At 39.6% G+C, this 27,464-nt stretch overlaps 1 protein-coding gene and 1 long non-coding RNA gene across 4 annotated transcripts in view; one reads left to right on the top strand and one right to left on the bottom strand.

The window, feature by feature from the left end:
• The first annotated feature begins 5,364 nt into the window (after window positions 1-5,364).
• LOC122239472 overlaps window positions 5,365-27,464 on the top strand; it is a 49,694-nt gene continuing 27,594 nt past the window's right edge. For all 3 annotated transcript variants that reach the window (XR_006218635.1, XR_006218636.1, XR_006218634.1), the window contains exons 1-3: window positions 5,365-5,415; window positions 7,794-7,863; window positions 23,353-23,472. This is a non-coding gene — a long non-coding RNA (uncharacterized LOC122239472). The remainder of the gene's footprint in view (window positions 5,416-7,793; window positions 7,864-23,352; window positions 23,473-27,464) is intronic.
• Window positions 9,393-27,464, bottom strand: part of SECISBP2L (SECIS binding protein 2 like) — a 64,255-nt gene continuing 46,183 nt past the window's right edge. Inside the window, exons 15-18 of the mRNA XM_007081825.3 lie at window positions 23,230-23,450; window positions 21,998-22,152; window positions 20,043-20,262; window positions 9,393-12,803 (exon numbers count right to left, since the gene is read on the bottom strand). Coding sequence (XP_007081887.1) covers window positions 12,118-12,803; window positions 20,043-20,262; window positions 21,998-22,152; window positions 23,230-23,450 — 1,282 coding nt within the window. The 3' untranslated portion in view covers window positions 9,393-12,117. The remainder of the gene's footprint in view (window positions 12,804-20,042; window positions 20,263-21,997; window positions 22,153-23,229; window positions 23,451-27,464) is intronic.

Below are 27,464 nucleotides of genomic sequence, written 5' to 3'. Positions count from 1 at the left end.
CCTCCTCTGCTCCTGGTCTCTCCATACCTTCCCTCCAACCTCCCTGCAAAACTTAAATGTTGGGGAGGCAAGAACAGGCAGCAATGAAGCCCCAAATCCTCCCAAACTAGGTTGGGGCCAGTCCGTATGCCCCCTTCTTTTTACTATCACAGTGGCAGTGAGGGGCGCCTGGGTGGCTCAGTCGGTTAAGCATCCGACTTCGGCTCAGGTCATAATCTCATGGTTCATGGTTTGAGCCCCACGTCAGGCTCTGTGCTGACAGCTCAGAACCTGGAGTCTGCTTCATACTCTGTGTTTCCCTCTCTCTCTGCTTCTCCCCCGCTCATGCTCAGTCTCTCTCTCTCTCTCAAAAATAAATTCATATTAAAAAATATATATTTTAAACAACTGTCAGTGAATCAGGGGGTATGCACTGAGGCTTGGTGGTCTGTCTCCCCATAGCGATGGATGCTCTGGGGGGGCTGGGGCTGCCATATTGCTCCTGTTGCTCAGGCCTAGCCCAGTGGCTCAGACATAGCAGGGCTCAGTGTGTGCTTCAGCAGGCTGAAGAGCAGGGAGTGAATGACGCCCAGCGTCCCTGGTGTCCCAGTCCTAGTGACACTCTGGGGAGCCAGACGGTAAGAGGAGAATGAGAAGGAAGTTGCCAAAGCCTCTGCCTTGGGAGAAGTTCTCTAAGGCTTGGTTTCTTCCCATGAAAAGGGAGTGATACCAGCCTCACAGGGAGACTGTGAGCATTTCATGACGAGTGAGATACCAACAAGTGGGCCTGGCACGCGGTAAACCCAAAGGAGGGGTGCCGTCGTGGTCCTTGTGTCCGTGGAACGCTCACCCCCTCCCTGAGCCGCCTGGGCGCCTGCTCCACATTCCTACTGTGGCATTTGTTCACACACAGAATTCAATATTAGAATTACTAAAATCACTCTTTACTGAGTGCCTGTCACGTGCCAGGCGCTGTTGCAAGTACTGCACATTAGTTCACTTAATCCTCACAATTCTATATTCCTGTTGTATACATGAGGAAGCTCAGGGCAAGTTAAGTGACTCTTTCAAGATGGGATTTGAAGCCCAGAACATCTGAATCCCAATGCTCTTAGCCTTTACATAAATTGCTTCCCAGCCATTCTGAGGTACTGTAATTTGTTTGCTTAGGTCTCCTGCTAGTTTAACTCATAAGCATGTGAAGGGCCAACACCTTGCCTCACTCACCTCTTTTGTCTTTTACCTAGCATAGCATCTGGTGCACAGCCGGCACAAAGGAAGCAGCCACTGTTTACTGAACACATGTGTTATGTACTAAACAGGTAACAGGCACCACCTCACTTACGTGTTAGGAGTTATTATGCTCATTTGTCAGATGAGAAATCTGAAGCTCAGAAAGGTAATGTAACGAGCATGTGATCAGGGCCAGTTCTGCCCTCCATCTGCCTGATGTGGAGGAGCATGTGCTCAACTGTAAGATACACTGCCCTCCCCCCAACCACATGAGCATTATTGATCCCTATGGAAGACAACTCCACATGCAGACGTGGAAAATACATACCCTTAAGTAAATAGAAGCTACCTCTCATTTATTTTACATACACACGTGTTTATACAGGTACACATATACATTATTTACATGCATACATAAAGGGCCAGTATGTGCATAAAATTACAAATTTATTTTCAGTTTCTTCATCCATCAAATGGGTCTAGGCATAGCTGCCCTACCTCCCCCACAGGGAGGTGTGTACAACCCTGCACATGCAATACATTTGTATATCATAGTTGCATACTAGGGCACATCCGCTCACTCTGGAAGCCTGAGGACCTTGTAAAAAATAGCATGGCCTTGTCAGAGATAATTGGCATTTCCAGGTTAGAAAAGACGTTTAAATGCTTAGCAGAACGAATCTAAATGCACCAGAATGAAATCTCTCAGCAAAGAGTTTGTTATTTCCCTTTCTTTCACTGTAACACACCCAACAGGGAGTGGTCTCATGGCTCTGGTTAAGAACAGTTACAGAGATGAGAAGATGGCCCTTCTCCGACCAGTGGAGGTAAATATGGAGAAGACCACAGGAGTTGCTGGTGGTTGGTGGTGCTGCCCTGTTGCTGTCTTCTGCTGGATTACAGGAAGATTCCAGGTGCAGGGGAAGCCACAGCATCTGTGGTGTCAGGGGGTAGCAGAGTTTGGCAATCCGTGACTCCAATGCAGCGAGCCCAGCTTTCTTGGCCAGATAACAAGGCTTTCCTTACAGAATCTGGTTTTCAAAAATTAGAATTGGGGTGGGGGAGAACTCCAGAGGATTTTCTAGTTTCTGGGGCACAAGATGGAGAGGCAAGAGCCTGGGGATCGGGAAGTCTCCAATCCAAAAGTCTAAGTGACCTGGGGCAAGTGTCTTCACCTCCCTGGGTCTGTTTTCCCCTCTGTAAAGGAGAGGATTGAACTGAATCATCTCTTTGGTTCTCTCTGTACCAAAAATCCTATGTCCTAGAAACTCTGCCTTGGGTTTGGCTCATGTTGTCCTTCCCCATGCTGCCAGGCCTGTGTCCGTCTTTTTGACAGACGGAGGAATCTGTTCTGTTTCCTCATTCCTGTCATCAGCATCTAGAGGCCATACACAGGAAGGTGTCTATCTATCCTGACCAATGAACACTGAAGCAGGGGAAAGTGCTGCTTGATTGACATCAAGGAGACCTTGAGTCTCCCACTGTCCCCCTGGGGTAGGACTATGGGTAAGAAACAAATCATGCTTGAACACGCATGTGTGTTCTCACACACACACGTATATGTTCATCTCTATGTGTGAGTAGGAGAGGCCAGGAAATTGTGACCATACACCTATCATGCTGAGTTATATACACTTTCTCCTAGAAACAAGGGGAGGTCACAACAACGGTGTCCAACCCATGTAGCTGAAACACTATGTTTGCAACAGAGTTGTGGAGATGTTTCTATCATTTCAAATCCCACATGAGTGATATTTAAGGGCTCTGGGGTTTAGTGCGGAAGTATTATCAGCACTTAACATGGTTCCTTTGGGAAAACGTTCTGAGTCCAAAGCAAACAGTTTATACGTTCTCAGCACACAACCATGTGTGAATTGGAACAGCATAAACTCCTTCTACCTCTGCCACGGTACCAAACTCAATGGGCACATAATCAGCAATGATCAATTAATTCAATTAACATATAATAAAGGTCCCCATTTCATGACTTAGTAAGTCACCCTAGGTGTTTGAACAGTACGGTGACCAACTCTCCCCAGGTTACCTGGGACTGACATTGGTTTTTAAAATTAAGTCCCACACCTGGGGAACCTCTCGCTCCTCAGGCAAACAAGGATTTGATGATGTCTTTAAGAAGAGAGGGAATCCTTTGTAGGTAGGGACTTTGTGCTCCATTCTCCCTCCAAGGAACATAAAGGCTACTTGGGCATTTCCAAGCCCGTGTCCAGTGATCCTCCCGAGGGCCATGGTTCTGGGCAGCTGTTCCCTGAGAAGCGGCTGGAGTAAGAGGCAGAGGCTTCAACGTGTCTGCCTCGGAGATATGGCTCACCAGGGCAGGGAGCTGGATCCCACTTCTCAGTGTTGTATAAAACATCATCTTTGCCAGTCTTGCCTGAGTCAATCATGCGGTCAGGACCAGACCAGCCTATTCTGCAGGCCTTCTGTTAGCACTTGACTCATGCTTTTCTTGGAACAGCCACTCAGCAGCCCTTGCCAGAGGTACCTCCCTGCCCTTTTGCTCCTCACATAGCCTCCTCATGTGATGGGAGAACATAAGTGGGATATGTGGGAGGAGGCACTGGCATGTGATCAGAAGCTGTGGGTGAATTCTCCTTATCCTCTTCCCCAGGAAGTGAGAGGGATGGGGAAGGCCTGTTTTATCCAGAAGATCTGGATGAGTCTGGCTAAGTCTACTCTGGAACATTAGAGAATGTCTAAACAGGTGCCAGAAACAGACGTCAAGAACATTTGAATGCAGTGAGTATATGCCCACTGATTTGGGGCCCTGAACCCATACAGGACTAATCCAGCATCCTGACATCGAGTTAGTACAGTTTCTCAATCTCTGCATTATTGACATTTTTGGCCACATAATTCTTTGCTGTGGGGGTGCTGTGGGGTGCTGCCCTGTGCATCATAAGATGCTCACCAGCATCTGTGGTCTTGACCTACTAGATGCCAGGATCACTCTCTCCAGTTGTGACAAACAAAAGTGTTTCCAGACACTGCCTAATGTTCCCTGGGGAGAAAATCACCCGGGGTTGAGAACCTCTAAGTTAGAGCAGTCCAGACATCCCTTGTGTTTTCCAATCTCATGGAAACTTCACAGTCTAAGCAACAGATTTTGATGCATGTTACATAAAAAACTAGATCCTCAGGATGTTCATCATTTTTGCAGAGAAAGTACTGTGGGGCCACGTTTTGGAGAACTCCATGTTCCATGGTACAACACTTTGGGGAAATGTTGCCTGATATATAATAAATCTTTTCCCTCATGGAGAGTCAAAATGCATTACGATATTGGAGTTTCTAAAATGTCTAACAGCAAGGAAACTCATTCAACACTGTTTGACCCAGACTTTGCTTTTTCATGGCCACCAATGGCAAATTGGAGATTCCAATCTTAAAATCCAAGGAACCCAAAACCATTGAGCCACTCTTAATCCCAAATCCAAAATCCCAAGGAAGAGACCCATTTGCTTAGCGTAGATTAACTATTTTAAGATCCCCAGCCCAGTCAATGGTCTCAGCATTAGTTAACTGTCAGCTACTGTTGCAATAAGAGATTATATCCCTGGTGAGGGTGGAATAGGGTGTGTGTGGAGCCATTCCCTAATGAAGGGACATACTAAGCAGACACAGCAATAGATCCCTAGCATAGTTCCTTAATAGCAATTTTCTTTAAAAGTTCCTTTCTTTTTTCTTTGTGCTTTTCTTAAATGCCTAGGCAACTTTATCATCTTGATTCCTGTTCAGATTTCATGGAAATTGGTGGCAACATTCCTAAATTGCTGCAAAAGTTATAAAGACATGAAAAAATGTCTTAAATTCTTGGATTAAAAGGGACAGGTTGCTCAATATTTCCAGGTTAGAGATAAGGGTCACTGTAACTGGCAAGGTGAAGTCAGCTATATATATATAGGTCCAGAGCTTTATACTGATTATGTCCCAGGTAGTTACCCCTTTAAAGGTTGGCCACCATGAACAGCCAGATGAAGAAGAGTCTTTGAAGACACAAAGCAGACCAGGGCATCATGATCAGGCTTACTCAATTTCTATTCTGAGCAAGGGATGCTATCACTTTAAACACTGTGTTCTGGTTGCTAAGGAAACCAGATAAGTGGGTTGCCAACACAATCTTCAATCTTCCTATGAAGATTAAAGCACCTTGCTCCAACTAGAGAGCAGATGGGGGAGGCACAGGTGCGAGACATACTTCTTATTACTGGGGGAAGGGTTAAGCCAGGTGAAGGATGAAGGGAGACAGTTTCTAGTTCATGGAGAGAAGATAAAATTTGCAGCTACCAGTTATTTAACAAATCTTAACTCTTTGCTACATCAATCAAGATACAGGTTTAAGCCTGACTTCTAGTTGCATTTCTACAACTAATGTTCTTTGTTAAGATACCAAAGTGAGATTTGGTGCCAAGTTTGGAAGTCATTTACAGAACAGAAAATGGTTGCATTTTAGTCGGCCTGTTCCTTTTGGTTATTCTTGTATTTCAAGCATATAAGAGTATAAAGAATGATATACCACATTCTCATATACTGATCACGGAGCTTAAAAATAAAACATTATAGATACACTGGAAGTTGCAGGTGCATTTTTGCCCCCTTCCTGGCTAATCTCATAGAAATGTCTTATATACCTGTCACCTCCCTCTATATGCAAACTGTAGTCATTAAATTTACGTTTTCAGCTATAAGCAATATAGGGACATGAAATACAGAGTAACTCGAGGGAGCCCACTATTCTAGGGTGAGGCTCTTCTATTTGGGATTTGGGTTATTTTTTCCTTCAACCCCAAACTCTAAACCAATGTAAAAAAAAAAAAAATAGGAGTAGTCAGAAGTCAGTATGTAGGAGTGTAAATGCTTCAGAATATGACTGCATTGCCAATGCTGATTTACTTACTTCAGCCTTCATTTATTCATTCAACAGAGATTTACTGAGTGCCTGTTTTGTGCCAGGCATTGTACTAGGCAGAGAATAAAGCAGGACAATAAGCCAAAGACCCTGCCCACACAGAGCGTAGTAGGGGAGAGAGACAAGATGAATAAAATCTATAGGATGTTGAAATGCAGCAAATGTAAATGGAAAAAAAAAGTGGGTTTGAGGAAGAAAGTGATGAAGAGGTTACAATTTTGGATAGGGTAGTCCCTGACTCCCCTGAGGCTTCACTATGAAGGTGCATTTGTCAGAAGCTCACCATCTGCCTTACAACACTGGTTCTAGAAAAGAGAAAGCAAGGAAGAACAAAGACAGGGATGATGACTTCTGACATTTCTCCTGTAATTGAGAAACCAAAGATTTTCAAACTTTTCACTCATTTATATTTAACCAGAGGTAACAAAACTGCTTAAGTATCAATTCATTATCCTATACTCAAACTGATTGTTTGCAACGCAATGCAAGTGCTCCAACCGAGGTAAACAGAGAAGAAAGACAAGCAAAGATAACCTAGGGAATCTGTACATGCCTAAGCAGGTACCACTTTTCTTCTCATCTCTGTTCCCAGAGTAAGTAAGGGTGCAATTAACACCGCCTGAAATCAGAGTCCCACTGTAAGGCTGTGGTTATTACCTGTTCCCTCTGGGTAATTCAAGGCCATGGCCAAGCTTTGACACCTCCGAGAGAAGGAAGCACTCATTCCTCAAAAAAACCCAAAAAAGCCCAAACAACCTATACCACTCCAGGCTCCAACCCATAGCTCACCAACATACAATTCCACCCTGTCTTTGGTTCCTCAGTACTAACATAAAGAACACGAGGCTCAGGTAGGAGCTCCAAATTTCATGCAATGCAGTATCTTCCTTGCTCCAACCCTGCTTCCAGACTGCAACCTTGGATCCAAACAGTTAGTTGACTTGTAGCCACAGTTATCCAATCCATTTTTGCAAGAGTGTCTCTCTGTCTGCCACTGGGTTGCCAACTAATTACTCAGTGTAATGGGGAGTGGAGTGAGGAGAAATACAGGGACTGAGACTTGCTCCAGAACTGAAACATCTCCCATCTTTCCAAACCCTGCACTGTGAAAGCAGAGCATGCTTTGGCCCTACATTCCATGAGGCTGCCATTTATAATGATTATGCAATTAGCCACATGTCTTAGTTCATACATGTGACATCAAAAGAACCCACGTTAAACTAAAATATTGAATTGCCAAGATAATTTAGAAATGTCAAAAGACCTAACAGCTGATCCCAAGAGCTAAATGTCTGGATCATGTTCTCTTTCTAAAATGAAATGTAGGATTCTAGAGTTCTGAGTTTAGCCTTAGAACTAAGCACTTTTCATGGCAAGGACTACTGTTCCGGATACTTCTCTCCCATCTCTCCCCATTTTAAACAATTATTGGTTTTACTGGGTAGACTTTGACTTTTCAGGTGCTGTGCACACCCTCTTCTGTTCAGTTAAAGAAAAACTGATCACTGTTAGGAAAAGAACAATTGGGAATCATACAAATGGTGGTCCAAAAAAGGAAATATTCCGATACAAATGATGAGGTTTCCCTCCTTTCTCTTTGTGATCAGCAAAAATCCATTTCATTATGAAAATTAGTGATCCTATTTTCTAACAGGTGAGTCTACTCTTCGGATTCCATACATTTCATGGTGACATGGTGACAAGGGACCACTCTAAGTGATCAGGTGAGACTCAATAAATCTAGTCTCTAAGAAAATCAGTTCAGTCCTGGTATATTTCAAATTCCAGAAGACGCCTGACAAAGGTGAGAAAAACAGTCGTTTGCAACTGTGAGCATTTTGTGCTAAGGAACAACAGAGCATAGTGAGTAAAAAAGCATGGCCTTCAATGTGGAAGGAGTCTGAATCCCAGTTCTGCCGTTTACCAGCTGTGGGACCTCGGACAAGTTACTCATCATCTCCCTGACGGTTTCATCATTTAAAAAGTGAAAAATAGCGTTTCCTCATAAGGCTGTAGTGAAGATTAAATGAGTTAATACTGGGAAATGGCTTAGAACAGTGCCTGGCACAGAGTAATTTGCATAAAAAGGAGAAGAAATCTGTAGGATTTCTCCTGACGCCAGGATGGTCTCCACAGATGCCTTGGCCTGTACCACAGCCTACACCAACCCCCAAATGGAAATTTTTACTAGTAACTTCCTCCTGCAGATTTTACAACCTCCTCTGGCAAACCCATGAGGGCACTAAGCAATGCTAGGAGTCTTTTTTTCTCTATCCCATATGTTGGGCAAGTCATGAATTCCTTAAGTACTTATTCTGAAATGATAGACTACATTTCAATAATCATTTTATTAGTTACAGAAGAATCTCAACTAGTATTTACATAGTGCAAAAAAGCTGTTATTACCCCTAAAATGTGATATAACAATTATCCTTCAAACAACAAAAGAACAAGATGAAAATCTTTTCATGTTATAATTCACTAATTTTGCTTTTTTTTTTATTAGAGCATTACAATTAAGACATTAAATTATAAACTCATGTGGTATATTTAGAAATTAAATTACAAAATAACACAAATACTTTTAAGGTGTGTTGTGCCAACAAAGTTTAAATTTTTATCATTAATTAAGATTCAGATTTCAGCTTAGGTAAACCATTTGGCTGATTCTTTGATGTTTATAAAGGCTGGAAGGGGCAAAGGAAGAGGAAGATGTCTTTAAATAAATTATGTCACAGAAAAAATTTTAAAGCAAAAAATGATTACGTTTTTAAATGGAATAAGTTAATGTTCTAACCTGTTGGCACAACGTACAGGAAATACTTAAATGACAGGTTTGTTGTTTTTTTAAAGCAAACAGCAGCTTTACAAACAGTAATACTTCTTTATACATATATTAAAGTAACAATGTGTTAAGATTTAACAGTTTTATGTTGAAGAGTTGAAAAATGAATGTAGAGTTCACTACTCATTTGTACATTTCGATACCCACCCCACCCACCTCCCCCAGCTTATTAAGAAATCAGACAAGTACATTATTTGAATATTAATTTTTCAATACTTAAACTATGTGAATTCCTTTTGACTAATTCTTTTCCAAATACTGGAAGCATATAAAATACCCTCTCTGCAAAAATGACCTCCAATCAAAGCCTTTAAAAACTTTTCAATGTATAACACACATTATTTTTCCCATGTTTAGTCAAAAGAAATATATTACATCATTTACAAACATATTTAAACCAAAATTAAGCTAGTGTGAACATTTGTCTTTTGAGAAGTAATCTTCACAGCAAACAATCCTACTGAAGCAGAAATCTAGTTCTGGGAGTGCAATTCATATTATAATTCATATACTTATGTACTGAAATAGAAATCTAATATTAATTATTGCCATAAAACAACCTCTACACACTAAGAAAAAAAATCACTATGGTTTTCATTTCTTGTGATAATGAACCCCTACTCTTATCATCAGGTCTCCGAAGAGGCACCCACTCCCAGTTCCGAACAAAAAAACGAAAAACAAAAAAACCCCACTTTCCTATTTTCACACCTCCTCCTGTATAGAATACACAAATTCCAGAATTTATCTAAAGGAAACAAATTATAAAGACATTATTAATACTTATTTAAGCATACTATCGACACAGTAGCATCTCCTTTAATAAATTTTGGGTAGTCCTCTAGAGGTGACCTGTCTCGTATAAAAAAGGCTGTGGTCCCTTGGGTTTGCCGGCAGAAGATCTGCACGTGCAAGAGCATTTATCGAACACAGAATTGAACACTTCTGAAGTCTATAGTAAACTTAAAAGTTACTGGTGTTCTGGAGATTTCCTCAACTTCTCTTTTGATACAAATGTCAAAAATGTAAAACGACAGTTCTCATTCAGAAGAGATATAAAATGTAAGAAACCTTTGAAAAGCCAATACCTCAAGATCAAGAGTCATCTGAATCACTGACACCGAGCAAAGGAAATTTACACCATAAAAAGTATGAAAAGTTTTTAAATTCACTTTTAAGATTGTCAGTAGTTCAAAATCTCTATCATTTCTTTAAACCAACTAACACTTCCCAAATGTGAAGACACAGTAAGATCTGCCACATCTATATCCATGATTACTATTTCAGAGGCTTCATTCCTTACATGCTGTGTTCCTTTAAGTGCTAAATACTTTGTGCCTAAGAAGTCTACACTGGAGAACAGTTTAGACAGGGCAGTACAATAATGTCCCCTTTTAGCACACTAATAAAGTTGACACACTGGCATTTTCTATACAGCAATGTTCCTAAACTTTCACAATGCACAGATACTAAATAATCACCCAAGAATCTGATCTCTCTAGTATTAATGCCAGCATTATAAAACATCAAAACTAGTGCAGTAGTCTCAATGAGTTCAGTAGAAAACCTGCCCAATTCTTCTCTCCTGCCTCTGTGAGGCAAAGCCCTACCCCATGAAATCAGAGCAGGGAAAATACCCCTCCCTCCTCAGTTCTGTAACTGCTTGTGGGAGTTCTTGCTGGCGCCTGTGTGCTTGTGTGTGTGTGTGGGGGGGGGGGGGGGGGTCAGCTGGAAGCTAGGGATGGGGGAAGAGGTTGGAGGGAAGAGAGAAAAATAGGTAATCTATAATTCTCCCAACATTACATAAACTTGTAGAGGTCACTACCAGGTGACTGACCAGCAAATAAAACATTTAGCTCAGTATGTTTAAATTCTCCCAAGCAGATATACACATTCCTTGAGAAGGGCAGAGATAAGTAAGAGTGATCAAGAATTAATACCTGCCTAGATCTGTGTCCTCTAAATTATCTTATAGTTTCAGCACAATTAGAACAACTTTCTCTCTTCTTCAATACTTGCTTTTCCAAGCCTTGATTATCAGGATATATGTTATAAGTTGTGTGAAGTTCCTTTCCCTGACCTCCTATCAGTAACTATGGTGGGTGTTACATGGCAGGTGCTCAGGGCTAGGGACAAAATATGTATTTTTTTTTTTTTAAGGTGAAATGATTTTTCACTCAGGACAAGTTTGGATACCTAATCAAATCCAGATAGCAAATCTAGAGGGTCCCAAATCAGAAGCATGCAAGAGAACACACCAATATAAGACTTTGTTTTGTAATAGTTTACACGTAAGTGCTACAGTCATAGAATCGGTTACAGTTATTCATCTGCCACAATCTGCCTAACTTGATGTAAATACGAGTATGTACAAGAGCATTCCTGAGGTAAGTAAGAAGTAAATAGGAGACAGAACCTAGCAGGTCCTATCGTGGGTGACTTTTCACTATTAAAGACAACATCTATCACTTCCCACAAGTAAGTCCAGCTCCAATGTATCGTGGTGGTTCCTTTGCTAACCTAAGTATTGGAGGGTCTGTTTTAGCCCACTGCAACTTTAATCACAATGATCAATGGCTTCTGAAATAAGCATCTGTGGACCAAAGAAAAGTTACATCAATTTTTAACACAAAACATTTGTGAACTTAGTTACCCTCCGCTTTTTTTTTTTTTTTTTCAATTTTCCAAATCTACCTCCGATTCTTTTTTAAAGAAGCCCAAACAGCTTCTGATCAAATTAGAGTGAAGGAGGCAGTCCTGAAGCAAACACTGGTAACTGCTCTTAGCCTTAGAATCTGGATCTTTAACTTTCAAAATGACTCTCAAGAGGCATTTCAAATTTACTTTCTTTTTTAAAACCTAGTTGTCTTCTATTTTTAATCATTATTTTCCATAACAAAATAAGCTCTAACAATTCTGAATTTCTACACAGCTCTTAGAAATACACTTAGATGCTAATTAAAAGCTAAGCTACAGATTATAATAAAACAAGTAAAAGACAGCTACAAAAATATTTGTCAGAAATTAAATACATATATTAAATACCGGACAGTGCAAAATGTTGAGATGAAGCATAAAAGATAATGGCTGCAACCCTTACACAGTTGGAGACAGACAGCTGACATTTCCTGAGTTATAGACTTGGGGGCGTATAATTAAGATCAGAGGGCTCGTTGTTCCGTGAGCTGCAGCTGCTGGGCTTCTTCTGCTGCTCCTGACCTGCCTGGTGGTCAGTAGTCCAGGCCTCACCATCTATCCCTGGTTCCGGCACTTCAGGCGCCTCTGCCTCCTCTTCTCCACTTTGCTCTGCATTGTCTTCCTCAGAACCATTAAGGGTTTTTCCAAGCTGAAGAGTCTCCATTGTTCTCTGGGTCTCAGAGACCCAAGACTCAATTCTACTATTGAGCTGTACTTCTACAGATATGGGTTCATGAGTATAATCCTCCTCCTCCTCCTCCTCTTCATCATCCTCTTCTTCGAGCATGCCAGGTACAAGGGTGCTGGTGGTGCTGGTGATGGAGGAATTCAAAAGATCTCGGCAACTGCCATCCAAAGAACCGGTCTCTGTACTCTGCTGGGAGGCCCACTCCAGGTCATCTGGCTTCGCTTCCTCTTTATCGCTCACTGTTGGTTTCCCAGGGTTTGTAGCTGAGGTAGTACCACCTGCAGCCAGTGATGATGGCTGCTTACCCACAGGGGCTGTGTCAAACTGAAGTTTACTGGGTTTTTCGGATGTGCTATGCTTAGAGGAAACCTCTCTCTCATTTTCTGATGTTTCTAGTCCATCTGACGTTTCCACCATGTTTCTCCAATTTGTTTCTGCAGATACCAAACAGATTTTTAAAAACCAGAACACGGTTTCAGAATCATGCAACTCTTAAAAGAGGGAAGAACAAAATTTGTTGGCTCACCAACTGGTTGGAAAAACTAAAATCTTAGTTTATTCTAGTACTGGTTTAAATGTTATAAAAGGAAAACAATTCTCAAAAATGTACACTTAAGATAAAGAAACAAGGAGGCAAAAAAGTAAGTGTATTAATGCCTCAGATGCACAAGATCTTATACCAACAGTAGCTCACTGGTGTTTAGATATAAAATCTGTATCTTCATGAAAATCAATGAATTGCCTTTTTATTCTTTTTTCTTTTTTGGCCCAGAGGTGTACTGGGCCCAATGATCCTCAAGTCAAAGATAGCAGAGCCAAGATATCCAACAGAAATAGTTCTAATTTGGCATGTTTGTGTCATGCTCCCAGACCAAGTTATGGGAGAGTTGTCTTAACCTGCAATGGGACTTATGTTTCCATTGATAAGCAAAGAAGCCATCCATGTATTTTTAACATTTGTGAAAATTTGTTTTAGAATTTATGTAGCTGGGCTTACCAAATGAATTTGGTAGCTAAAAAAAGAAATATTACATAATATAGTGGTAATAACCTAAGTTATTTTTAATGACAGGAAGTCAATTTAAAGGAAACAAACATACAAAGAATGAGGAGACAAAAGACAGCTCTTCTACCCCTTTTTTTCCTGTGTTTATTTTTCTTTCATTTTTTATTATTTAGGTATAATGGACATATTATATTAATTTTAGTTGTACAACATAATGGTTTGGTATTTATACATATTGGAAAATGACTGCCTTAACAAGTCAACATCTGTTACCACATAGTTACCAAAAAAATGCTTTTTTCTTGGGATGAGGATTTTTAGATCTGCTTTATAACAATTTTCAAATACGCAATCCAGTATTATCAATTATGTCTCCATGTTGTAGGTTATATCCCATGACTTATCTATTTTATAACAGGAAGTCTGTACCCTTTGACACCCTTCACGCACTTCACCCACTCCCTACGACTCTGGCACCCACATACATGTACAAGACACACACTCCATCTTCTTTATCCATTCATCCACTGAGGGGCACTCAGGTTCTAAGCTACTGTGAACAGTGATGAAATGAACAAGGGAGTAGAGATATCTCTTTGGGATAATGATTTCATTTCCTTGGGTATATATGCAGAATATGGACTAAAAATCATATGATATTTCTATTTTTACTTTTTTAAGGTACCTCCATACGATTTTCTGTAGTGGCTGCATCAATTTACATTCTCACATTGTACAAGGATTCTCTTTTCTCTACATCCTTATCTGATATTTTTTGTCTTTCTGATAATAGCCATTTTAACAGTTGTCAGGTGGTGTATATATATGTATCTTGTTGTAGTTTCAATTTGCATTTCCCTGGTAATTAGTGACACTGAACACCTTTTTATGTTGGCCATATGTATGTCTTCTTTGGAAAAGTGTCTATTCAGATCCTCTGCTCACTTTTTAATTGGATTGTTGGTTTTTTATTATTGAGTTGTATGAGGTCTGTGTATATTTTGGATATTAACCCCCTATCAGATACATGATTTGAAAGCATTCTCTCCCACTCAGTAGGTTGCCTTTTCATTTTGTTGATTCCCTCTGCTGTGTGCAAAGTTTTTAGCTTTTTGATGTAGTCCCACTTATTTATTTTTGCCTTTAAAAAAAAACAGCCCCCCTTCTATTTGCATTATAGCTGCTATTTGCAGTTTAAGTATAATGGTCAAGCTGTAGTGATAAAGCAAGTTTATTCATATTAATATAGTGAATTTGATTGTCACCTATCAACTATATACTGATAAAGACCATATTTTGGGCACCTGAAATCAGGGCACATGCTTTGGGAAAAAAAACTTTCTTTTCTATAGTTAATTCAAATTTGCAATAGGTCCTTTCCACTCTTCCACCTCATGAAAAAAAAAAAAACCAAAAAAAAAAAAAACCCACAATAAAAACCAAACCTATTCCTCCTCTTATATTCTCATTCTTAGTTAATAACATTATCATTTTCATAGTCTCAAAGCAAAAGAACACACAGTAATCCTTGAAACCCTATCTTTTGCCCTGACTATATCTCTTTATTCCACTGAACTCATAATTATACCATCTCACTTCTATCTCAAAAACTACTAAATTTGGTCACTACTGCCTTAGCTCAAGCCTTCTTTATCTTGCTATACATCTACATATAAACATAATTGGTTTTGTGAATTGGTCACGTCACTGTCTAACTGGCTTTCTATTACCCTAGGAGACAATCCCAACACCTTAGCTTGGCATAATCAAAGCCCTCCATGATCTGACCCTTACCTGTCTTTCTGGTCCCATTCATTATAACCCTTGGTCACACATTCTATGCTTGGGGTCTCTCTGAATTCTCATTCCTCCCAAAGTCATAACTTCTGTTTACAATTTCTTGCTTTGCATAAGCTGTTCTTTTCACAGATGTTTTCCTCCTTTACCCTTCAGACTCCCACTCATCCTTGAAAACCATCCTTAAATGTCAATTCTTTTCTGAAGTCTTTCCTGACTTTCCACTAACCTAAATTCCTACAGAACTTTTTGCATACAGTTCCAAAGCACTTGTTTTGTGTTTGCTGTGCCGCCCCCCCCCCTTCTCCTTCCCACTCCCACTCATCTCTGTGTCCCTATGGTTGGCATATAATAAGTGTTGGAGACAAAAAAGCCTATTAAATGAAAAATGCCACACATATATTTAATTATGCCCCCCCCCAAAAAACTTTAAAAAGGCATACATTTTTTTGAAGTTTTAGATGCACTTTTACATTCCTTCTAACAGTTTTTTTTCCTCCTTCAAAAGTTTAAGAATTCACTTGGGGTCTTGGAAAAAGTTCCACCTCTCCCTTGGCCATGAGTCAAAGAAGAGGAAAAAGGAAGGTCAGGATACTAGGTTAGGCTGATCTCTCTCCAGGATCAACTTTGGGCTTTCATCTACTTGGACAGGTGAGCTGAAAGCCCACATGGTTCCTTGGGAAAGGAAAAGGAGATATGACCTTAGAAGCAGAGACAAAGGATTCTGCTATTTAGCCATCAAGAGACTTGTCACAACAATCAAAAAGCCACCTAGATCACACATCCACTGGGGAGGGAAGGCCTATGATCCCACCTTAAAGTAATAGGTGAAGCTTGATCAACAGTTGAGGAGTGCCACAAACACTTGAATACAACATGGAGAAACAGAAGAATAAGAAAGTGCCATCATTCTCTATGGGATAGGAGAAATCTGATTGGAATGGGGAGGGGGGCAGTCTAAATCCAGAACAGAACCTCTAGAAGTCCACTTATGATGAAGGGAACAGGAAGCAAGTTAAAGGCAGAACCAAAGATCTCAACAAACCTGGAAACGGCACTGATCCAAACCTATCCTGCTTCTGAATTGTTTATTGTAGCAGAACTTACTCAGTAGAGCTCTTCTTTGCTTATTAATCCCTCTATGCTTTCCTGTTTTGTTTACTGGGCCCTTGTTATTTGTCTTTTAAACTTTCAAATCAGTAGTGATTTATCAGAGGATGAGATGTGTGTATTTCTCCTTTCAGTCAGTACTCACAGGGAAGCTATCCATCTTTAGATAGTTATATATGAAAGAATAAGCAAATGAGTTCAAGAAACTACAGAAGAAGGGGTGATAGTAGAGAATGAGCAGGAAATTCAGGATAGAAGGACTACACATCGAGGCTGTCCGCCTCATAAGTGGTTACCGAAAACCTATTATATTATCCTATTATGAACTCATACAACAGACAGGGAATACAATCACACTGGCTAAGAATGCAGATTCTAGAGACGGATTCACCCACTGCACGGCACTGGCAAGTTATTTACCCCTCTTCATCTTAGCCTCATCTGTACAATGCAGTACACTATTTCTTATTTCATAGGGTTGCTCAGACAACTGAACATATTAGCGTGAAATGCTTGGAAAAGTGCCTAGCACATAGTAAGAATTCAGTGAGATATTATTATGTATCAAGTGGCCATTATGTGCCAAGTTCCTATATCAAAGAACTTACAACTTAGTTGGGATTTATGTTCAAAACTATTTGTTTCAGGTAATAAATATGATAGAATTGAGACTCAGCGCAGGTGGAAGGAAAACATAAGCAAAGAAAACAAGGGTACACAAAGGACAGTAAGACTGTACTATCACAGGAGGTTTTCTAGTCTACCAATGATTAGCATCCTTTTCCAAGCTTTGGTTTTCTTTACACTCGGTGGGGCGGGGGAGGAACATTTTAGAAATCCGGCATCTTCCAGAAATGGAAAACGCTACTTGCTGTCTACCCAACAGTTATTCCCCGTTTTCTTCCTGGATAACAGAACCCCCAAACTTGGGATGAACTTGAGCCTAGTCCCAGAGGATGAATTAAAATAGCTCTCAGACTATCATGGTTATCCTATCCCTCCTATGCCAAATACTCCCTTGCCCTAGTCTCCCTTGCAGCTAAAAGTAGTCACAAGATTGGTTCTAGCCAAATGAAACAAAAGAAGTCTTCTGAAAATGGTTTCTTCACTGATAAAAGGAACTCACTGCCTGAACTTCCTGCTTTTCACTACTAATGCCGAGAGCCACAGCAGCTACTTATGAACATGAGATGATAAGCACAGGAGAAAAAGCTACAGACTGAGAATGGAAGAACAGAAAAAAAGAAAGAGCTAAGGACTTTGATGACACTGTGAAATACTTAAATATACTAACTTCTTAGGCCACATTAGTGCGCTTTCTATTTGTTGCTGAATACATCTGATATAAAAAGAATAACTTCATACTTTCTTCTCAATGTTATCTGTGGTTACCTTCCACTCATTTTGTTGGTGTCCTGATAAATCAGCTCATCTTCAAGATTCTGTCTAAATCTCTCCTTAGGATCAACCATTAGCTCTACTAAAACAAACAAACAAACAAACAAACAAACAAATGACAACTACAGGCCCAAAATGGTGTCACTTAGACTGAGTTCCCAAACTGAAGTTTAATTCCCAATCAAATTGCAGTTTCAACTTCCTGTACAAATGTGGCCTTAACCAGTAAGTCAGGAAATTTTTCCATCAGCACCAATGAGTCCATCACCTGGGTCCTCTCCATCCCCCAAAGAAAGATGAGGTAATCTGCATAAGACCCCTCCCGTGTTCCGCCAGCAAACAGTCGCACCTAGAAAAATCTTTTTCTCCTCCTAATGACTTTCTTGCCTCCCCCATCTATAAAAAGCTTCCATTTTGTACAACTCTTCAGAGTGCCTCTCTACCTGCTAGACGGTGGCTGCCCAATTCATGAATCATTTAATAAAGCTAATTCAATCTCCCAACACATTGGTTGAATTTTGTTTTTTAACAGCTCATAGAATTTTAGCTTTGAATGGAACCTTATAGATGACCTAGACGAACCCTCCTCATTTCACTAAAGAGAAATCTGAGTCCCAGAAATTAATCAATTATTTCTCACTCCCCTAGGCAGAATGTGAAAAAGCCAAGACTTCCATCTTTGAACACTTTAAATTTGGTGCTTTTTGAAAACATCTCCTAAGTCTTTGAGGAGAGAGGTTCTTTTTAGAACTTTTCTTTTCATGTGCCCAAATGACGATCACTATCAATTGCTCAAATCCAGTTTTATGAATTTACCTTGCAGTTTGCTTTTGAAATCTGCAGATCGTTATACAGACAGAAGCAAACTCATTTACAAAGCTGGCACTTTATCTTCTTTATTTTCAACTGGTGTCAACTTCAGACAAAGATACACGTCTGCCTCTAAGCCAGTAACACTTAACCTTGGTCTGAGGTTTCCTAAAGTCCCACAGTAACTTGTTCACTGCCTCTGGCCTAGAATTTTGTCAAAAGCATTCCAAACATTTAACTACAATTACAGACAGAAGACTAGCAAAGGGAGTGTGAGAAAAAAGGGAAAAAAATGAGGGTCCGTTTTTTTTAATGTTACATTTTAGGTGGTAACATGCTATTCAATAAACTTCTAGAGAAAGAAAGAAAGAAAGAAAGAAAGAAAGAAAGAAAGAAAGAAAGAAAGAAAGAAAGAAAGAAGAAAAGTAAAGAAAAGAAAAGAAAAGAAGAAACGAAAAGACAAGAAAGAGAAAAGAAAGAAGAACCAGGAGCCACGTTAGAGGTGGCTATACTATTTTTAAAAAGAAAAAAATTGGGAAATGAATTAGAAACTAGATCATAAAAAGTGGGGAACTTAAAGAGTTCAAAGTATTATATAGAAACAAGGCAAGGAAACTACTAAAACATATAGTGCAATAAATAATGTTATTTTAAACATTGTATGTTAAAAAAAAAAAACAAACAAAAAAAAAACACAGGCCCAAAATGGCATCACTGAGGCCAAATCACCAAATCAGAGCTTAATATCTAACCTAATCCCAGTTTCGACCTCCCCTAGAAATAGAAGTCTGAAGAGTTTTCTGGTCAGCACCAGTGAGGTAATCTGTCACAAGGGCCCTCTCCACCCCCAACAGGAAGATGAGACAATCCACCTAAATAAGACCCCTTGCCTATCCCCCTCAAGGAAGGTGACCTTGCCAGACCTTGGCAGGAAGGATCCTTTCTTTTCTTTTGCTACTAACTTCCTTGCACCACCCACCTTCCTATAAAAACCTTCCATTTTGTACAGCTCCTCAGAGCTCTCCCCTACTTGCTAGATGGGATGTTGCCCAATGCACAAATCACTTATGAAAGCCAATTAGATCTTTAAACTTACTCAGCTGAATTTTTGTTCTTTAACACACACAAATGCTGGGTTTTCGTCTATATTTCTTTTCAACTAGCATCAAATTTAACTCAAAACAAATGTCATATGTCTACATTTTATAAGCTTACAATCAATAATATTCAGGTCTTTTGTTTACTTAGTAAATACAAAACTTCAATAATAGAATATCAGCATGAAACCTCCTAGAATTTACTTAGTTATAGGTCACAAAGTATGACACATTTTGACTTTCAAATCCCTCTGGAGATTCTGGAAATGTGACTGAATTATAGGATCTCACAGAAAGTCTCAGCCCCAAACTGTCTCCTAATTTTTAATGGACATGTTTAATGCAATTTCTTAAACCAAAATTCTGACCAAAATATGAATAATCAGTAAGATAAAAACAAAAGGTAGCATTTATTTCAAAATTTCAATCATCTGAAATGATATATAACAACTTACCATATTCCTTTTCATTTACTTCAGAGATGGGTTCAGAAATAACACTGCAGAAAGAAATGGCGCTGGCTGCAGAGGGGTTCCGAGAGTGCCCCATGTGGTGTGGCACCTTCTTCACATTCTTTAAGGCCTCCTCAGCTTGTTCTTGTTCCATTGCGGCAACCATATCTTTGTATGCTTTCCTGGCTTCCTCCGTAAGTTCTACTAACTTATTAAACAGGCTCTAAAAAGGGATTGTGATTAGTCCATTTTTTGTCATGCTTTTTATTCCTATAATTAACAATAAATAGGGGCGCCTGGGTGGCTCAGTCAGTTAAGCATCCAACTCTTGATTTCAGCTCAGGTCATGATCTCATGGTTCATGAATTCAAGCCCCACACTGGCCTCAGCACTGTCAGTGCAGAGCCTGCTTGGGATTCTCTTACTCCATCTCCTCTCTGGATTCTCTCTCACTCCATCTCTCTCTGCCCCTCTCATACTCTTTCTCTCTCAAAGTAAATAAATAAAAACTTTAAAACAAAAAAATAGTATCTCTACTGTTTCAGGATCAGACACACTTTCAATGAGCACAAATGGTATGCACACTGCAGAACTTTATAAAATACTCTGTAACTTTCAGATATTGTTTATATAATTCTCATAAGTCTGAGAAAATGTCTTTTTTTAAATTTCTTTTTTAATGTTTATTTTTGAGAGAGAGAGACACAGTGCAAGCAGGGGGAGGGACAAAGAGGAGGGGAAGGGACAGAGAGAGAGGGAGACACAGACTCCAAAGCAGGATCCGGGCTCCTAGCTGTCAGCACAGAGCCTGACGCAGGGCTCAAACCCATGACTGTGAGATCATGACCTGAGTAGAAGTCAGATGCCCAACTGACTGAGCCACCCAGGCGCCCCTCCGAGGAAATTTCTTGATTCAATATTAGTCACTAATTGTGATATACTAAAAGTTCTTGCAAAGTTTATCAATTCAACAACTGCACCCTTTAGTATCTGGCACTACAGTGAGTACAAAGATCACTGGAACACCATCTGCTCTCAAGGAAACTTCCATACGGCTGGAAGATGGGAGATACCAATGATTCAAGCAAGGTACCTTATCTTAAATGCCTTGAGATGTACAAAGTATTTTGGCTTTTGGAAGAAACATCAAATCTAACTGCTGGCATTAAATATTTAAATATCAACATTAAATATATAAGTATAAAATACATAATAAAATATATAAAATCTAAACATTAAATCTAAACACTAAATATTAAATATTTAAATATATAAAAATAGTATGGATGGGAAGAAGGAAAATGGTCCATGAATGGTGTTACAAAATACTTCAAAATCAACTTCATTAAAAGGTCTTAAAATGTTATCAGTTAATAAGTATTAGGGGAGATGAGTAACTATTCTAATTATTAGTTATCAACCTATTATTATTATTATTATTACTATTTATTATCAGCTCCTATGGGCAAAGCTTTATTGGCAGACTAGGAGAGGAAGATAAAAGTATCGTGAGTGCAGAATTATTCTGACAATTGGTTAGGAACTCCATCTTCTGAAAGAAAATCCTCTCCAATTAAAGCATTCTTCTCTCTCTTGACTCCAAGTAGCACAAAATATAGCCTTATATAAACTGAAGAAAATTATTTTATATTGTATAATATTGGATATCTTTACCCAGCAGTTAAATAAATTCTCAGATATTACAAAATTAAACCCAGAAGAAAAAAAACACTGTGGGAAAAATAGGAGCTAATATGTTTATAGCCAAAATATTGTAGGATGAATTTGTATAAATGGTTTCAACACTAAAAAGGAAATGTGGACTCAAGAATTTTCCACTCATCCCTGGGAGAATCATCTCACTTCTTTAAATGTTTAAACGTAACACTGGCGTGTGTCAACAGAAAATGTATGGGGGGAACAGGAGGGAGTGAGGGAGTGCATCCTCGAAGTCTTACCTCAGCACCAAAGTAGTTGAAGATTCCCACTACACTAACAGGAACCAGCTTGTTCACACAGCGTCCTAGAGCTTTTCTTCCAAGCGCAAACACAAAAGGAATTTCTTGTTCCCGTGCCATGGCTATAACATTATAGAGAGCCTCATCTAGTCCACCTGAGAAAGTCAACACATGCTGAGGTTTTAATTTACTTATTATTTTTTCCCCCATTAAGTAGGCTTCACACCCAGCATGGAGCCCAACGTAGGACCTGAACTCACTACCCTGAGATCAAGACCTGAGCTGAGATCAAGAGTTGGAGGCTTAACTGACTGAGCCACCCAGGTGCCTCTAATTTACTTATTTCTTAAATGGAGGTATTTTAGCACCCAGCAGCTAAAGCATAAAACACAGCAGCAAAGGATTCTATGAATACTTGTGGCACTTCTGCTGTTCCACACATTTTCCTATTGGAATTTATATATGAATATATATACATATTTTCTTTCTTTCCAATAAATTTTCCAATTCTTCAATGCCAATTTTTGTCTCTCCATAGGGATTAGTATAGAGGGAGTCAAACTTCGATACAATAAACATTTATTAAAACAGAAATTAAAATTGTTAATAGTGACTGATGTCTTTATTCTCTCAGCTCAAGTAGCAATGAGACAGACATATACTACTATTTTTATTGGCATTTTTCCCCCGTGGAGACTATTCCTACTACTGTTACTTCTGCATCTGTCTTCTCCAATTACCCAAAGTGGCTCCTCCATGAAAACAGACAAATCAGGGTGCATGAAACAGTAAAAAAGTATTGTGTGTGGGTTCCCATAAGAGCCTTTACATGTAACTGCTCATTTCTGAGGCAAATCACCATAAGCAAGAGCAGAGAACTTTAACTTTTATCAAAGGAAGGTAATCCAAGAATTTTAAAAGCAGAATACATTTGCAGAAATAAAGAAAGGTACTCTTATAAATAAGTCCTCACTCTGATTACAACAGAGGGGACACTTGGGGAATAAAATCCTTAACTACTGTTCACAGATTAAGATTTGTTTATAGTCTGATCTCAATTTTATTACTTAATTTGAGGTAGTGAAAGATTTCACTTTCTTTCATGTTCATCATTATGTTTCATATCTAATCTCTGCAAAGAAAGACATATGGCTTCCATTTTACAATTCAGTGTATATCCTACAGTTATACTAAATAAATATCAAAACACTTCAAAAGTAAAATGTTCATACCTTTTGACTGGATTTTTTCACAGTTTGGAGAAATTATAACACACTTGATCTTATTTAACTTCATATGCTTAGTAACCTCCCTTAGACCCATAACCAGCCGTCTCCTTGCTTTTGCTCTTACAGGATCTTTTTGGTAGATGCGTTCCTGAAAACTGACAAGCTCTTGAAGAAGAAGAGTCACACATTCATCAATCTCTTTACAAAGAACCTGATTGCAGTACCTGTAAAGGAAACCAAAAACAGGTAAGTCCATCCTAATTTATTTTTATGAAATTATAAAATTATGTTAGGAAAAAAAATATCCAATAAGAGGTTTTCATTAAAAAATCAACTCCTTAAAATCTCTTAATTAAATGGGCAGAAAACATGAAGAGACACTTCTCTAAAGAAGACATCCAGATGGCCAACAGGCACATGAAAAGATGCTCAATATCGCTCCTCATCAGGAAAACACAAATCAAAACCACACTCAGATATCATCTCACGCCAGTCAGAGTGGCTAAAATGAACAAATCAGGAGACAATAGATGCTGGACAGAATGTGGAGAAACGGGAACCCTCTTGCACTGTTGGTGGGAATGCAAACTGGTGCAGCCGCTCTGGAAAACAGTGTGGAGGTTCCTCAAAAAATTAAAAATAGATCTACCCTATGACCCAGCAGTAGTACTGCTAGGAATTTACCCAAGGGATACAGGAGTACTGATGCATAGGGGCACTTGTACCCCAGTGTTTATAGCAGCACTCTCAACAATAGCCAAATTATGGAAAGAGCCTAAATGTCCATCAACTGACAAATGGATAAAGAAATTGTGGTTTATATACATAATGGAATACTACGTTGCAATGAGAAAGAATGAAATATGGCCTTTTGTAGCAAAGTGGATAGAACTGGAGAGTGTTATGCTGAGTGAAATAAGTCATACAGAGAAAGACAGATACCATATGTTTTCACTCTTATGTGGATCCTAAGAAACTTAACAGAAGTCTGTGGGGAAGGGGAAGAAAGAAAAAAAAAAAAGAGAGGGAGAGAGCCAAACCATAAGAGACTCTTAAAAACTGAAAACAAACTGAGGGTTGATGGGGGGTGGGAGGGAGGGGAGGGTGGGTGATGGGTATTGAGGGGGACACCTTTTGGGATGAGCACTGGGTGTTGTATGGAAACCAATTAGACAATAAATTTCATATTTAAAAAAAATATCTTAATTAATTCCTATAGCAAATTAGAAAAAAGAAGAGTTTTTCTGGATTACAATACATCAGCTTTTAAGGAAAGAGTGGATTATCCTCAAATAAGTACTACCCAAACTGCCAATTATTAAGGATACAAATCCAATGTTAACCTGTTATTTGATAAAAAGAGACATAATGTTGCTGGTAAGAAGATGTAAAGTTATTTCACTCCAGGGAATACTAATGATGCATTTAGTAGGAAAGAATAATTTCCTAGAAGCTAACTGAATGGCCTCATACCAACGAAGTCATCCTCCACATTCAGATAAGTCACAATCTCTGGGAATTGGCTTCCTTGACCATAAAAATAAGCAATTAGGTAAGCTGGCCTCAATGATTCCTCTAACTCTGAAAATCTATGGATGTAGCAGATGAACTCAGTAATTAAATTGAAACCAAAACCAAAGAGGTCTTGAGGTAAAGTCACATGCCTTTACAGTAAGCAAAGCAACTGAACAGGGCTCTTTGTGAGATCATGTATGGCTATAATGTGAGAAACAGACAGGCAGTGAGTGAGGCCACTATAGTACTTAATTTCAGGGATAAGGAAGTCATCCAAGCTTACTTACTCCTATTTTTTTTCAAGTTCTCATCCTTAACCTCTACTATAAGCCAGTACTTAACAACAAGGAGAACTGGTATAATTTATAACCTAAGACTAACCATGTAAGTAAATTTCCACTTCTGAATTATACTACATAGTAGAAAAATCTAGGCCTGCCCTAAAATTAGTGGGGAAAAAAAATTCTCCATTTTTTTTCTTTATGTGAGAAATGTTTAAATAAGTAAATAAATGTGACACTACTTTGGAAGAGAAGATAACAGGTGGACAGACTGAGGAAAGAATAACTATCAAAATTTGCAAAATTAAAGAATGCACTTAAAATGCATCAAAAATGTGGTTTTCTTCATTCTGTTTAACTTTCAAGCTATTTCATACACATGTAACATTTTATCCTCAAGTGTTTCCTTTGCTCCACATCTATTATTTGACATTTAATCAACTTTCCAAATTCAGGCAAAAAGTATTAACTCAAAATCAACAGTATGAAGAATGGCAACAGAATAGGAGGATCAAGATAGCAGAACAGGAAGATCCCAAACCATCTCCTGCCACAGACACACTAAATTACAACATCATATACAACTCTCTCTGAGAATGACTGAAGAACAGCAGAATAGCTCTTCTACAATTAAAGAGAAAAAGCCACACCAGGCAGGTAGGAAAGGCAGAAAAGGGGTCGAGTCAGGACCCACATCCCCTGCTCAGTGACCCCAAGCAGGAGGGATATCACCAACACAGAGGCTATCCTCCCTAAGGTGCAAAGGGTTCAAATCATATATCAAGCATGCCCACTCTTCCTGCACCAGGAAGATGAGGCCCCATAACATCTGGCTTTGAAAATGAGTGGGGCTTAACTCCAGGAGAGCTAGAAGGCTAAAGGAAATGGAGATTCCTCTCTTAAAGGGCACAGGCACAAACTCACTGGCTATGTGACCTAGCACAGAGGCAGCAGTTTGATAAGTGCCTGGGCCACACATGAAGATTTGCTAACTTTAGGGCATGTGCAGGAGGAGCAGGGATCTGTGGGAACTTTTTCCTGGAACAGAAGCACCGGCAGGAGCTATTTCTGTCACTTTTCTGATACTTTGCTAACACCGCTTGCCCTGCCTCAGCATTTCCCTGTGGACCCACCTCACCCAACATACTGGCCCCAATAGGCATCCCCCTCAAAGTGGCTCCCACCCCACTACATCTAGCAGGTAGCCTCAATCAGATCCCATTCCACCAGACTCAGTGGCCAGCCTAGGCCAGGTTCAAAGCTCCCTCTAAAACAACTCTCACACCACAACACTCAGCCAAGTGGCCTTGACTGAGATGGGCACCCCCACAAAGCAGCTACTGCCCTGCCACACAGTAGGCATCTTCAGAATGGTGCCTCCCAAACCAGCTACAGTCCCGACCACCAAAATGCCTGCAACCATTACAGCAGGGCCTTTCACCCAGGTGCATCTGAGGCCAAACCCACATACCAGTGCGAACCCAGCAGTCACAGCCCAACCACAACAAGAGGGCACATGCAGTCCACATAAGGGACGCCCTTGAAGTACCTGGTTCTGGGGACCAGGGGACGCTGTGCTTCAAGGCCCCGCAGGATGCCTTCTACATTAGGCCACTCCATCAAAACCCTGAGACATAGCTAATATACCTAATACATCAAAACAAACAGCCAGGCAAAATGAGAAGACAGAGAAATATGTTTCCAATGAAAGAACAAGATAAAACCTCAGAAAAGAATGAAAGAATTCAAAGTAATGGTCATAAAGATGTTCACCGAACTCAAGAAGAATGGATGAACACAGTGAGGATTTCAACAACAGATACAAAATATAAAAAAGGACTAATCAGAGCAGAAGATAAAATGAGAAATACACTAGAGGAAATCAAAAGCACATTAGATGATGCAGAAGAATGATCAGTGATCTGAAAGACAGGGTAGTGAGATTCACCCATGCTGAAGAGCAAGAAGACAAAACAATTTTTAAAAATGAGGAAAGGGGCATCTGAGTGGCTCAGTTGGTTAAATGTCCAACCCTTGATTTCAGCTCAGGTCATGATCTCATGGTTTATGAGTTCGAGCATCCATAGTGAGCTCTGTGCTGACAGTACAGAGTCTGCTGGTGATTCTCTCTCTCTCTGCTCCCCCCGCCCCCACCAAAATAAACTTTTTTTTTTTTTTAAATGATAGTTTAAGAGACTTCTGAGACAACATCAGACACACTAACATTTACATTATAGGGGTCCCATAACAAGAAAAGGGAGAGAAAGGAGTAGAAAGCTTATTTGAGGGAAATTAGGGCAGAAAACTTGCCTAACCTGGGAAAGAAAACAGATATCCAGGTCCAGGAAGCACAGAGAACCAAAAATAATATGAATCCAAAGAGATCCACGCTAAAGACACATAATAACTAAGATGTCAAAAATTAAAGATCAGGAGATAATC

Source organism: Panthera tigris, chromosome B3 (genome assembly GCF_018350195.1).
Source record: "Panthera tigris isolate Pti1 chromosome B3, P.tigris_Pti1_mat1.1, whole genome shotgun sequence".
In the NCBI taxonomy this organism is placed as follows: Eukaryota; Metazoa; Chordata; class Mammalia; order Carnivora; family Felidae; genus Panthera; species Panthera tigris.
Note: the sequence above shows the minus strand (reverse complement) of the source record. Positions and strands in the feature narration are given on the sequence as shown.